Source organism: Mesoplodon densirostris, chromosome 11 (assembly GCF_025265405.1).
Source record: "Mesoplodon densirostris isolate mMesDen1 chromosome 11, mMesDen1 primary haplotype, whole genome shotgun sequence".
Taxonomy (NCBI): Eukaryota; Metazoa; Chordata; class Mammalia; order Artiodactyla; family Ziphiidae; genus Mesoplodon; species Mesoplodon densirostris.
Genome location: NC_082671.1, coordinates 19,356,407 through 19,369,494, shown reverse-complemented (window position 1 = coordinate 19,369,494; position 13,088 = coordinate 19,356,407). Strand labels below are relative to the sequence as shown.

The 13,088-nt window shown below is 38.4% G+C and overlaps 1 protein-coding gene across 1 annotated transcript in view; it reads left to right on the top strand.

Moving 5' to 3' along the window:
- ST8SIA1 (ST8 alpha-N-acetyl-neuraminide alpha-2,8-sialyltransferase 1) overlaps positions 1–7,074 on the top strand; it is a 154,170-nt gene extending 147,096 nt beyond the window's left edge. The window contains exon 5 of the mRNA XM_060113578.1: positions 6,588–7,074. Within this exon, the coding sequence (XP_059969561.1) occupies positions 6,588–7,074 (487 nt within the window). The remainder of the gene's footprint in view (positions 1–6,587) is intronic.
- Positions 7,075–13,088: the final 6,014 nt, after the last annotated feature.

Genomic DNA, 13,088 nt, shown 5'->3' with positions numbered 1-13,088 from the left:
GGTGTGTTAGTTTCTGCTTTATAGCAAAGTGAATCAGCTATACATATACACACATCCCCATATCCCCTCCCTCTTGTGTCTCTCTCCCACCCTCCCTATCCCACCCCTCTAGGTGGTCACAAAGCACCTAGCTGATTTCCCTGTGCTATGCGGCTGTTTCCCACTAGCTATCTATTTTACATTTGGTAGTGTATACATGTCCATGCCACTCTCTCACTTCATCCCAGCTTACCCTTCCCCCTCCCCATGTCCTCAAGTCCATTCTCTAAATCTGCGTCTTTATTCCTGTCCTGCCCCTAGGTTCTTCAGAACCTTTTTTTTTTTTAAGATTCCTTATATATGTGTTAACATACGGTATTTGTTTTTCTTATTCTGACTTACTTCACTCTGTATGACAGACTCTAGGTCCATCCACCTCACTACAAATAACTCAGTTTCTTTTTATGGCTGAGTAATATTCCATGTATACATGTGCCACATCTTCTTTATCCATTCATCTGTTGATGGACACTTAGGTTGCTTCCATGTCCTGGCTATTGTAAATAGAGCTGCAGGGAACATTGTGGTACATGACTCTTTTTCAGTTATGGTTTTCTCAAGGTATATGACCAGTAGTGGGATTGCTGGGTCATTTGGTAGTTCTATTTTTAGTTTTTTAAGGAACCTCCATACTGTTCTCCATAGTGGCTGTATCAATTTACATTCCCACCAACAGTGCAAGAGAGTTCGCTTTTCTCCACACCCTCTCCAGAATTTATTGTTTGTAGATTTTTTGATGATGGCCGTTCTGACGGGTGTGAGGTGATACCTCATTGTAGTTTTGATTTGCATTTCTCTAATGATTAGGGATGTTGAGCATCCTTTCATGTGTTTGTTGGCAATCTGTATATCTTCTTTGGAGAAATGTCTATTTAGGTCTTCTGCCCATTTTGAGATTGGGTTGTTTGGTTTTTTGATACTGAGCTGCATGAGCTGCTTGTAAATTTTGGAGATTAATCCTTTGTCAGTTGCTTCATTTGTAAATATTTCTCCCATTCTGAGGGTGGTCTTTTCATCTTGTTTATGGTTTCCTTTGCTGTGCAAAAGGTTTTAAGTTTCATTAGGTCCCATTTGTTTATTTTTGTTTTTATTTCCATTTCTCTAGGACGTGGGTCAAAAAGGATCTTGCTGTGATTTATGTCAAAGGGTGTTCTTCCTCTGTTTTCCTCTAAGAGTTTTATAGTGTCTGGCCTTACATTTAGGTCTTTAATCCATTTTGAGTTTATTTTTGTGTATGGTGTTAGTGAGTGTTCTAATTTCATTCTTTTACATGGAGCTGTCCAGTTTTCCCAGCACCACTTATTGAAGAGGCTGTCTTTTCTCCATTGTATGTTCTTGCCTCCTTTATCAAAATAAGGTGACCATATGTGCGTGGGTTTATCTCTGGGCTTTCTATCCTGTTCCATTGATCTATCTTTCTGTTTTTGTGCCAGTATCATACTGTCTTGTTACTGTAGCTTTGTAGTATATTCTGAAGTCCAGGAGCCTGATTCCTCCAGCTACGTTTTTCTTTCTCAAGATTGCTTTGGCTATTCAGGGTCTTTTGTGTTTCCATACAAATTGTGAAATTTTTTGTTCTAGTTCTGTGAAAAATGTCATTGGTAGTTTGATAGGGATTGCATTGAATCTGTAGATTGCTTTGGGTAGTAGAGTCATTTTCACAATGTTGATTCTTCCAATCCAAGAACATGGTATATTTCTCCATCTGTTTGTATCATCTTTAATTTCTTTCATCAGTGTCTTATAATTTTCTGCATACAGGTCTTTTGTCTCCTTAGGTAGGTTTATTCCTAGGTATTTTATTCTTTTTGTTGCAATAGTAAATGAGAGTGTTTCCTTAATTTCTGTTTCAGATTTTTCATCATTAGTGTGTAGGAATGCCAGAGATTTCTGTGCATTAATTTTGTATCCTGCTACTTTACCAAATTCATTGATTAGCTCTAGTAGTTTTCTGGTAGCATCTTTAGGATTCTCTATGTATAGACATCCTTTTAGAAACTATCTTTTTCTCTCATAGAATCTGATTGATGGCTTTCTCAGCCTGCTGTGTAAACTGTCTTCCTGGAGATTTCCTTTACCAGAATCCATCTGTTGTTATATATTCTAGTTACTAACAGCTCTTTCTTATTACCTAAATTTTTTTTTCATTTTATAGCATCTAAGTCTTAGTTATGGGTGCAAATATTAGTTAATATTTAATAATTAATATTTCTAAACAAACTAATTATAGACTTTTAAGAGTTTTCTTCTGCCTCTTTAGTGATCTTGGTTTTTTCTGAGTTCTTTCGTTCTTCCATTCTGTTCTCTGACTTTCGTGTTGGAGGCTTTCCTTCAATGTCTTCTGATCTTGACTATCTGTTCTTGTTTGGAGACTGGAAGCTCTGTGCAGAGACTGGACCTGTTGACAGGTGGGCTTCACTCTCAGTTGAAGAGAAGGCGGCAAGGTGGCTTTCTCTTGGGTGACTCCCAAGTGTCATAATCTACAGGTCTCTCTCTTGGCCCTGCATTGGCCTGGCTGCCAATACTGTATGAATTGAAAAGAATCCCCAGTTTCCTGTGGACTGGGCCAAGTATCATCTGGGCACAAAGCCACTGTTCCTCCCTAGAGGCTGACACTCCCTCTCCACTACACACAGTGATAATTGGCCAGTGTGGGATTTTAAGGTTCTGCCCACCTGCATGTTCCTGCTGCCCTATAATCTGAACAATAACCTTGTTGATTGTTCCAAGACACCCACCTTTTCCAGTATCTCCTTCCTTAAGGAATAGGGCACAACTACCTTTTGGAGTAATGCTTGGCAAGTTAGTTTATGTTCTGCTTTCCTTCTATAAGCTTTCTGTTTTCAGAAGTATTCCAGATGTGGGGACTGACTGAAGTTTTGCCTTCTTTTCTTTTTTTAGAATAAATGTAGATTTTTTTAAAAAACATATTTTCTCTTATTTCTAGAGATTTGTTCTAGGAGGGGAGAGCTGGGCCCTTACCTTCCCTGATTCTATTCAGTTTTCATCTTGACTGGCAACCTGAAGCTGAACATTTTATTAATCACAATTCCCTTTTATTGTCTGTATTTTTGTCCATTTTCATGTCAATATACCAATATATTTAGACTATAATGTTGTCAGTATTAACATTCTATTTGTCATGTTGGCTGAAAATATTTTTTGGAGTCATTTCCTTTTTTATTTCAGTTATCTTCTTTTTTTGTGGTAATGAAATTTCATATCTTAACATAATCAATTTTGTCAATATTTTCCTTTGTAGAAGATATTTTGTAAATGGTAAGTTCACAATTGTTTTCTTTAGTTTTTCTTGTTTTCTTTATGTAGACTTTAAATATTTATCTTATGTATCTTGAAATTTAAAAAAATTTTCTTGTCAAGTGTGAATCTGTCCCCCCTCAAATTTCCAAATTATTAACTAGTTATCTTGATGTTGTTTATTAACTAATTTAAAAAAATTCATCATTTCTATTATCACATATTAAATTCATTTGTCAAATGTGCTATATTTCTGTACTTTGTGTTATATTTTTCTATTGTGTGCCCATATTCTTTATATATTAATCACTTCTATTTTTAATACTTTATTGACTGGTCAGTTTCATTTTTCTTCTTTTTCAATTATTATTTAATAGGTTTCCACTCATACAATATACAACAATTCTGAGCTATTCTGAAGAATGAGGTAGATAAAAATACTAAAACATAATATATAAGCTGGTTTTTTAACCATGCCAATAAAATTAGGAGTACAGTAAATCCAAGATGTGTGTTCCTTTCCAAAGTTAAAACTCAAGGAAGGAAAACTACCTTCTTCAGGAATAATCAGTCAGGGCTTCCCTGGTGGCGCAGTGGTTGAGAGTCTACCTGCCGATGCAGGGGACACGGTTTCGTGCCCCAGTCCGGGAAGATCCCACATGCCGCGGAGCGGCTGGGCCCGTGAGCCATGGCTGCTGAGCCTGCGCATCCGGAGCCTGTGCTGCACAATGGGATTGGCCACAACGGTGAGAGGCCCGCATACCGCAAAAAAAAAAAAAAAAGTAATCAGTCAGCTTTAAGACAGAGTTCATAAAATCAATTGCCTTGATTTTATTGGAGCTCTCTGTAATTCTCATTAGTATGTAGTCCACTACAAATATAAGGAGAAGTTCCTTCAGCCAGAAGAGCCCTGTGGAATAGAAACCATTCTGCACAGCAATAAGGAGGGAATGGAAGCAAGAAAGGGAACAAGCAGAAGTGTACTAACTATTCTAGGATGTTGATGGTGAAATGAGAGAACTAGAGGGTAGCTCTGGGAACACTCTGGGCTTATGTTGAATTTTCTTTTATTAAGTTAGAGCCATGTTTAGAAGATAGAAGGGAATAATTCAGTAGAGATGGAGAGGTTCATTGTTTTAAAGAGGGGAGACCCACTAGGGGGTGTGAAACAGCCTGTTTCACAGAGGAGAAGACTCAGAGAGGAGGAAGGAGCAAGGACAAAATTAGAAGATGTAAAGAAAGAGATGCTGAGGGAAAGGTGCAGAGAGTTAGATAGCTTACATTGATGGTGTCGATCTTCTAAATAAGTATAGCCCCCGGACACCTGCATCAGAATCAGCAGGGAATGCTAGGTAAAAATTCAACTCCCTGTATCACTCTCAGCAGAATCTAGGAATCTGTGATACAGGTTATTCTAACTAAAGTTTGAGAACCATAGTTGAGATGAAGTAGGAAGTTATCTGCAGGGTGTATCTACATGATTGGGAAAGTGTTAGTGAGCAGCAAATATGGGCGGGCAATGGAGAGAATAAAATAATTGTTAAACAGAGCCTATTGAAGTTGGGAAGCAGGAGTTTGTGTTGGAGAGGCTAGCCCAGCTCCAGAGTATGGATCAGTGTCTTCCTTGCCTTCTTTTAGGGTAAAGTTATTGCACCTAAAAACCCTGTTGTCACTTCTCTGTCAGAGCCTAGGGAAAATTGCTAAGGCAGGCTGCTGAATCAAGGACATGAAGAAAACTTGAGGAATTTCCCTTCCTTTGGGCTTAAGAAGAACATCTTTCTTGGCAGGCAGAGTTCATAACATTGATTGCGACATAAAATCCAGTGGATTTGTGTATTCAGAATTTCAGTTTCACATATTTCTGATGAGCCCTGTCAACCTGTCAGGCCAGACTTCCCTCTGCTGGTAGTGGCTGAATTCTATTCTCAAATGCTGCTTCTTCACCTGCACATAACCCAAAACAGGTGACTTCCGTTTGTGAAAGAACAAGAAGTTACAAGGCACTCACTGTCTTTTTGTCTTTTTTCACTTGAGCTACATCAGCAACCTCTTAACTGGTCTCCAGGCCACCAGACTCTTCCTTCCCCAGATCACCAGAGTCACTTTTTTTGACACAGATTGACAACTAAACAAATGATGAAATATTTGTAGTCCAGATAGTAAGTGCTGTAAGTACTCACTTCTGTGAAGGTTCTCAGTCATCACAGAGTGCAGCCCAAACAAATTAGAGACACAAGGGTTTTTGCAACATACCTCATCTCCCATCACTGCCTCCACAATCCCTGTCTCGCTCGTTCCAGGGACACAGAATCCTCATCATTGTTTCAGGACACTGCACCCTTGCCTATGACCAAAGTGTCCTTTATAGTTTAGTGGTTGTTCTTCCTGTTGTTCCCCTAAGGAGATGTATTTAAATGTCATCCCCTCTCTGTAGCTTTCTTGGAACCCACTCTCTCTCCCAAGGCAGAATTATTTTTTCATCTGTATTCCATAGTAATTTATACAAATATCAATGGTTGTACTTAGAACATTATATTGTGCTCACTTATATTTTTGTTTCACAATTGGACTGGAATTTCCTGAGATCAAAAATTGGGTCATTAAAATTGTACTTCCACAATGCCTGATGCATAGGATGTGTACCATTAATTTTAGCTGAATACATTTGAATCAGAGATCCTCTTTCTATGTAATCCAAACTGAAAGAACAGGAAAGAGGAGTTCTTTGGAGCAAGCAATATGGGCAACTCTTAGTAGCATTTTATAAAAGAGACAAGTCTTTCTTTTTCCATGTAATATTATAATATAGCATTCACTGATTAAGCTGCATACTTATAGAATTTCAATGGTAAGAAGTATCTTAGAAGTGATTCCTTTGATTTGCCGATGAGAAAACCAGTCATGTGCTTATGTCTACCACACAAGTAGCTTTTATCAAAAGCCTATCCAACAACCAGCAATCTTTGTGAATTCATGAGTATTAACCCATTTTTACATTCCAGGCAAGTAAATTCTAAGAACAAAATGTACAATGTATTTTAGTTCAGAGGGCATCTCATTAAAGAATCTTAACTGGAGTTTAAGATGTTGCGGTGGGGAAAAGTCAGGCTACTTGATGAGAGATAACTGGTAAGTTCAAGGTGGATTTTAAATACAAGAGAAGTGTTTTTCTTTTTTTTTTTTTTTTTTGCTGAGATGATATGAGCTATCAGGGCCATCAGAAGAATGGTAGAGTGGGTATTGATGAGTTTCTTTTCTCCAGGTTTAATTGAGCTTCTTCTTTTTGATAGGTTTCAGAACCTGCTGTGGTCCAGAAAGACGTTTGTGGACCACATGAAAGTGTATAACCACAGTTACATCTACATGCCTGCCTTTTCTATGAAGACGGGAACAGAGCCATCCCTCCGGGTTTATTACACACTGTCAGATGTTGGTGCCAATCAAACAGTGCTCTTTGCCAACCCCAACTTTCTGCGTAGCATTGGGAAGTTCTGGAAAAGTAGGGGAATTCATGCCAAGCGCCTGTCCACAGGACTCTTTCTGGTGAGCGCGGCCCTGGGCCTCTGTGAAGAGGTGGCCATCTATGGCTTCTGGCCCTTCTCTGTGAATATGCATGAACAACCCATCAGCCACCACTACTATGATAATGTCCTGCCCTTTTCTGGCTTCCATGCCATGCCAGAGGAATTTCTCCAACTCTGGTATCTTCATAAAATTGGTGCACTGAGAATGCAGTTAGACCCATGTGAGGACACCTCACTCCCACCCACTTCCTAGGGACTGTGGAAAAAGAAAGGACTGAGCCAGGGTATTTTTGTTAGGTTTTCTACGTGACTCCAAAAGGGAATGGTCAGGTCGTTTCATGGATTTGCGTGGGCCACTTGGAAAAAAACGACAACAAAAACTCAAGGGGAACTCTACTTTTACTGTTGGCTGGAAGGACAAAAGAAGTGAAATGTCCTATGAAATCTTTTATAGCACATGGTGGATGTGCAACTAGTAACATGCTGATGAAATGTTGGTAAAGCACATTTTCATGGTTCAAATGGAGATGGTACAGTTCACAAACAAGACAAAACTCTAGTTGTTGAAGCTGAGGAATTAATCAAGGTATAGTAAATGAAATGCCAGGGTAAAAGTGTTAGTGATTATCAACATGAACTGGATTAATTAAAAAAAAACTATCTTATTAAGTCTAACATTAGAACTATAGGTTTTTAAAAAATTATTATTTATTTTTGCCTTATTTAAGGGCAGTGAGTAGGTGATGGGGTAGATTTTAAAAATCCCTTACTGAATAATATGGATCCAAAATGCTACAGCTGATTATTGTGATTTGTTGAACCAAGTCTATGTTAACTAGAGTTCCCTTCCCTTCCATTTAAAAAATGTTAAATAAGAATGACCTTCTCCCCTTTTGTCAGGTCTACTGTGAAGCATTGTTGAATTTAGTCTGGGTTGATTCATTGTCAGAATGAAGAGCCACTTTCCCTCCTCAGAATTTAGGGCATAAACTCAATTTTAGGTGTGCATTATGTAACCTGTTTGCGTTCTTATTATTTTAGTGCAAAAAACTGCAAATGTGAGTGCATTATTTATTTGCAAATTGGCAGAATTGTCTTCATAATTTAACGTTTGGAGATGAAGTAAAGCACAATGACGTAAAGCTTAGTCTCTGGAAGATAGATTGGAAGGGATATCCTTTTCTATCTACCATGGTGTGTTCCCTCCAAGATAAAGAATATGCATGCACACATCAGAGAATGCATATATTTGTGTACCCTCATACATAGTCTCTCACACACACACTGTTAAACAAAGCTCATTCCTGTGTGATTATGAAAGCTGAACCCACATGACCTGGGGTGGCAAAAATCTGTAACTGGTGTTGGAGAGCTACAAATGCATTATGTACTACCTACTACACCTTGATATGAGAGAAGCCAGCCTACTGCATGCCGCTGTAATGCTCAAACCAGTATGAGATGCAAGCCTTACCCCCAAATCACTCCAAATGAGCAGAATTGGTTTAGTCAATGTGACTCTTCCCAACATCTCATGAGTAAGTCCTGTGTTAAGCATGGTCATCAAGGCATGCTTCACACCAGTAAAGGGATGTGAATTAGTAGCTGTTTATTCCCTTAGTAACAGGTAGGACTGCTTAGAAGGCTTGTTACCTCAGCTTCAACACAATTGCACACAAACTCTGTTGACAGATTACAAGCAGTCAGATGTGTTTACATGTAAGAGAAAGGTAAAAGAAACCTCACATGGTCTTTGTGCTTTGGGATGCCTTAATCTAAAAGGAGACAGTAGAAATCACTAACTTTATTTTTAAGTGTCACCAAAATGTAGGTAAAGTGTACCCAAAAGTTCTGCTTCATTTTTAATGGTAGAGACTTAATATACAATATAGACTAAAACAGTTAAACAGGTAGCAGTTTTTGGTGGGTTAATATAAAAGATGCCAAGATAACAAAGCCCTTGGAAAAATTCTACATCATTGGAATAGCCAATTTCTAAATATGATTGAATATTGAGGTTATTATAGAGATCAGCAGTTAAAATATGGCTGGTTGACATAACACAGATTCTGTTGATACTTAGAAAGTTAAGAATTTGAGAGTATTGGTTCTCTGCAGATCTCATTTGCTCTTTTGATCCTATTTGGCAGCAAAAATGTAATGAGAATGTACTATGGGGGAGTTGCATTAAATATTCGCTGTGTGTACAACCCTGAATATATTTCCTCTTTTGAGCTATTGTTATTACTTAATAACTACTTTAAAAAGGAATATATTTTTAGCTATATGTTTCATCAAAATATAAAAGGCCTAACAAAAAACATACATAAAAGTTAATAAAATATGTATCACTCAGATTAGTGCTTTAATTATTACAACTGTTCACATGTAACTAATGAGCTCCATAGAACCCATGTGTCACAGTTCCATTGGAGATGCCTTCTGGAAATTTTACATCTTATGATTCCTGGGCTAGGTTTATGCAATAGATTTGTACAATGGTTAGTCTTTTAGTCCATTTGGGGTTTCTGAAAGGCAAAACAGAAATGGCCCAAATTAATAAAGTGTAATTAGATCAGGGCTTCTTAATGGGGTGATTCCCCTCCCTCATCTGGTGGCGCTTGGCAATGTCTGGAGACATTTTTGATTGTCATGATTTGGAGGGTGCTGCCAGCATCTAGTGGATAGAGGCCCGGCATCCTGCTAAACATCCTACAATGCACAGAGCAGCGCCCCCTGCCCCCACCAACAAAGAATTCCCCACTTGAAAATGCCAATAGTGCCAAGGTTGAGAAACCCTGGATTCGACCAAAGTGATATTTTGATTGTTCCATATTGTCTTCAGTTAAGGATACACATACATGCTCATATCATTCAAAGTAGGACTACAATTTAATGAGAATGTTTTCTTAGAGTAGGTTACAGTTTGGCATTATTTTATAGTGATAATCCTTAGGTATGGCATACATATTCCCTTTTCTGTGGTTAGGTAGATGTATCTAAACCTAGGAGTTTTGAGTGTCTGTGTGTGTGTACGTGTGTGTAGCATAAAGTTATATATATCCATCCTTATTGAAATATGTGTTTTCCTAAGTGAGGATCTTTCTAGAATTATCTTTCAGAGTACTCTGGCATACTCTATTACTCTTAAGAAGTTGAATTCTTTTTTAGTTTTTTCATCTTTATTGGAGTATAATTGCTTTACAATGTTGTGTTAGTTTCTGCTGTACAACAAAATGAATCAGCTATACGTATACATATATCCCCATATCTCCTCCCTCTTGCGTCTCCCTCCCACCCTCCCTACCCCACCCCTCTAGTTCATCCCAAAGCACCGAGCTGATCTCCCTGTGCTATGCAGCTGCTTCCCACTAGCTATCCATTTTACATTTGGTAGTATATATGTCAGTGCTACTCTCTCACTTCGTCCCAGCTTCCCCTCCCACCCCCCCTCCATGTCCTCAGGTCTGTTCTCTATGTCTACATCTTTATTCCTGCCCTGCCACTAGGTTCATCAGTACCATTTTTTTAGATTCCATATATATGCATTAGCATACTGTATTTGTTTTTCTCTTTCTGACTTACTTCACTCTGTATGATAGACTCTAAGTCCATCCACCTCACTACAAATAACTCAATTTCGTTCCTTTTCATGGCCGAGTAACATTCCATTGTATTTATGTGCCACATCAAGAAGTTGAATTTAAACTCCCATTATTTTATTTTGTTTATTTGAAATTGAATCCTTCAGAATTGCACCTCTTTCTTTGTCAAATTTTGTTGATTACATTTTAATATTACTGACCTTTAAAATGCAGCTCAGAAGAGATTCAAGTTATGGCAGACACATTTAATACGAAAGTATTTCATCATTTTTGATGCATCTGCCAAGAGAAGGTGTCACCCTCTGACATCAGTGTAATTTTTAAATTGCTTTTTAGTGACAAAAATTAGGTTGCTCCATAAAAGAGGGGTTGAAGAGACTGAAAATGAGTACCTGATGCGAATTTTTATTTTTATTAGCTCCAACTGGAAAATTGCACTGATGTTAAGGATCATGAGTAAGGATGACCTCTGTTTGATTTTAATTAGACTTTGGTCAAATGAGGATGGCTAAAGGATTAAGTCATTCCATAACAAAGAAAAGTAATTTTTTGTATGAAAGATTTTTATTGGAAGAGGACACTGGACACATATGCTTTATATAGAGTATTTGACCAAGTTTATGCAACATTATGCATCTAAACTGTAAGTAACACAGGAAGTTAAGGAGAGCTTCCTGGATTTTGTTTCTGTAGAATTCACTTTTAGCTATTTTAACAAGGGCAAATGATCCAATGATCCAAAGTGACAGATGTTCAAACAGTACTCTGTGTTTGGCTTTGTGATGTTTTATGCCCTTTTCTGGGGTAAAAAGCTTGTTTAGGTTAAATATAACTTGTACCTGAAGCAACGGGCAACATGGCTTAAAAATCTACATGGAAAATAACTGGGAAAATCCTAGGACTCTGAATTCACCAAAAATATTCTGAGATTAGTCAAAAGATTTACAGGAATGTTACAGATAATTTCAAATAGAAATGATATCAATAACATTTCTTCTTGTCGGCAGCTATGGTAGGTTGTAATTTTATTATATACCACCTCCCATTTCTCTGTTTTGAAAATCAGCCACCTAGAGTTTTCATTTCTATGTTTAAAAATACTGACTTTGTGAAATTTTTAACTGATAAATCCTAGTTAGGAGGGACCTAAGAGGAAAAAAAATGTCACAGTCCACTGAAAACTTCAGGAAATGCTTACTGTGTTGTATAAAAACTTTCCCACCAGAACCAGGTAATAACTGCTCTCTGTCTGTAGAGTTTCAAAGATCAAGAGCTATAAGGACGTTTGTGGGAACTTCAGGATGAGCATGTGGAGGAATAAGTCTTGAGAAAAATACTGTGCTTTTTTTTTTTTTTTTTTTTTTTTTTTTTTTTTTTTGCGGTACACGGGCCTCTCACTGTCGTGGTCTCTCCCGTTGCGGAGCACAGGCTCCGGACGCGCAGGCCCAGCGGCCATGGCTCACGGGCCCAGCCGCTCTGCGCACGTGGGATCCTCCCAGACTGGGGCACAAACCCGTGTCCCCTGCATCGGCAGGCGGACTCTCAACCACTGCGCCACCAGGGAAGCCCCAATACTGTGCTTTTTATTTCTTCATCTTCCCAGTGTAGAGGTCTCCTCTGAGATGATCTGATTTTAGTGGGCACACAGCAGGGATGGAAGTGTGCAGACAACTCCGAGGCACCTGCAACATAGGTCAAGCCTCTTACAAAGTGAGCAGTAACAACAACTAAATACAAGTAGCAATTTTGACAACTTCAGTGAATTGAGTGCTGGGACAAGGAAGAGGCAAGTCCAAAGGAGGAAAAACGCAGTCCCCATGCTCTCCAGACACAAAGGGTCAGAGAAGTCTCTGCCCTTGGCCTTGGCTTTCCAGCACTCTCTATCTCTGTCAACTACCAAGGAAGCTGGCCTGGCTCCGGGGTCGAGCTAGTAGCCTTGTGACTAGAGAGTTGGTGTGGAAATTTGCTGAGATGCTTAAACTTGTGCTCTCTAAATTTGGGTGTCTTGTGACAGAATTCTGGTCAGCCTGACCTGATTATGGCCTTGCCAGTGTTTATTAAAAATAGAGCTTTTTTTCTCTACTCTGATGCATTTTCTGAGTTCTTGAAGCTGGGAAGATAGCACATGTTCTACTAGTTCTTTGGTAGCCTAGAGAAAGTTCTATAGCCTCTTTGAAAAGCCTGGAGACTCATCCAAAGGCATCCTGAAGCCTAGACTGTCTGTTTATTAAATCCTAAATGTGAAGCCACAGTGTTTAGGTTGAGCACCATAAAATTCCTATTTTGTAAGTGAAAGGAGATTTGTGTGAATCTGCAATTGCTATAACCTTTTCTTCCTAGCATAAGAAAATGGGTACTACTGGCTTTACCCCCAGCCTAGGCTTCTCTGAAGTTTTTACCTACATCCTAGGGGTGAGAGATTGAAATAAATACATGAATGGAAAATTCATTCAAACATAACACAAAAATTCTTCTTGTCATTGCAATAAAGAAAAAATAATATGCTTCTGTCTCCTTCTTCTGATTTTCTGGTGCCAGCACTTCTGATTTCTTCCATCTCTAACAAATAAGGAGTAAATAACTTACTATAAATTGACTTACAATACTTGTGAGCATTTGTATGATAGCCAAAGCCCATAACTATAACTTTTTAAAGCACAAA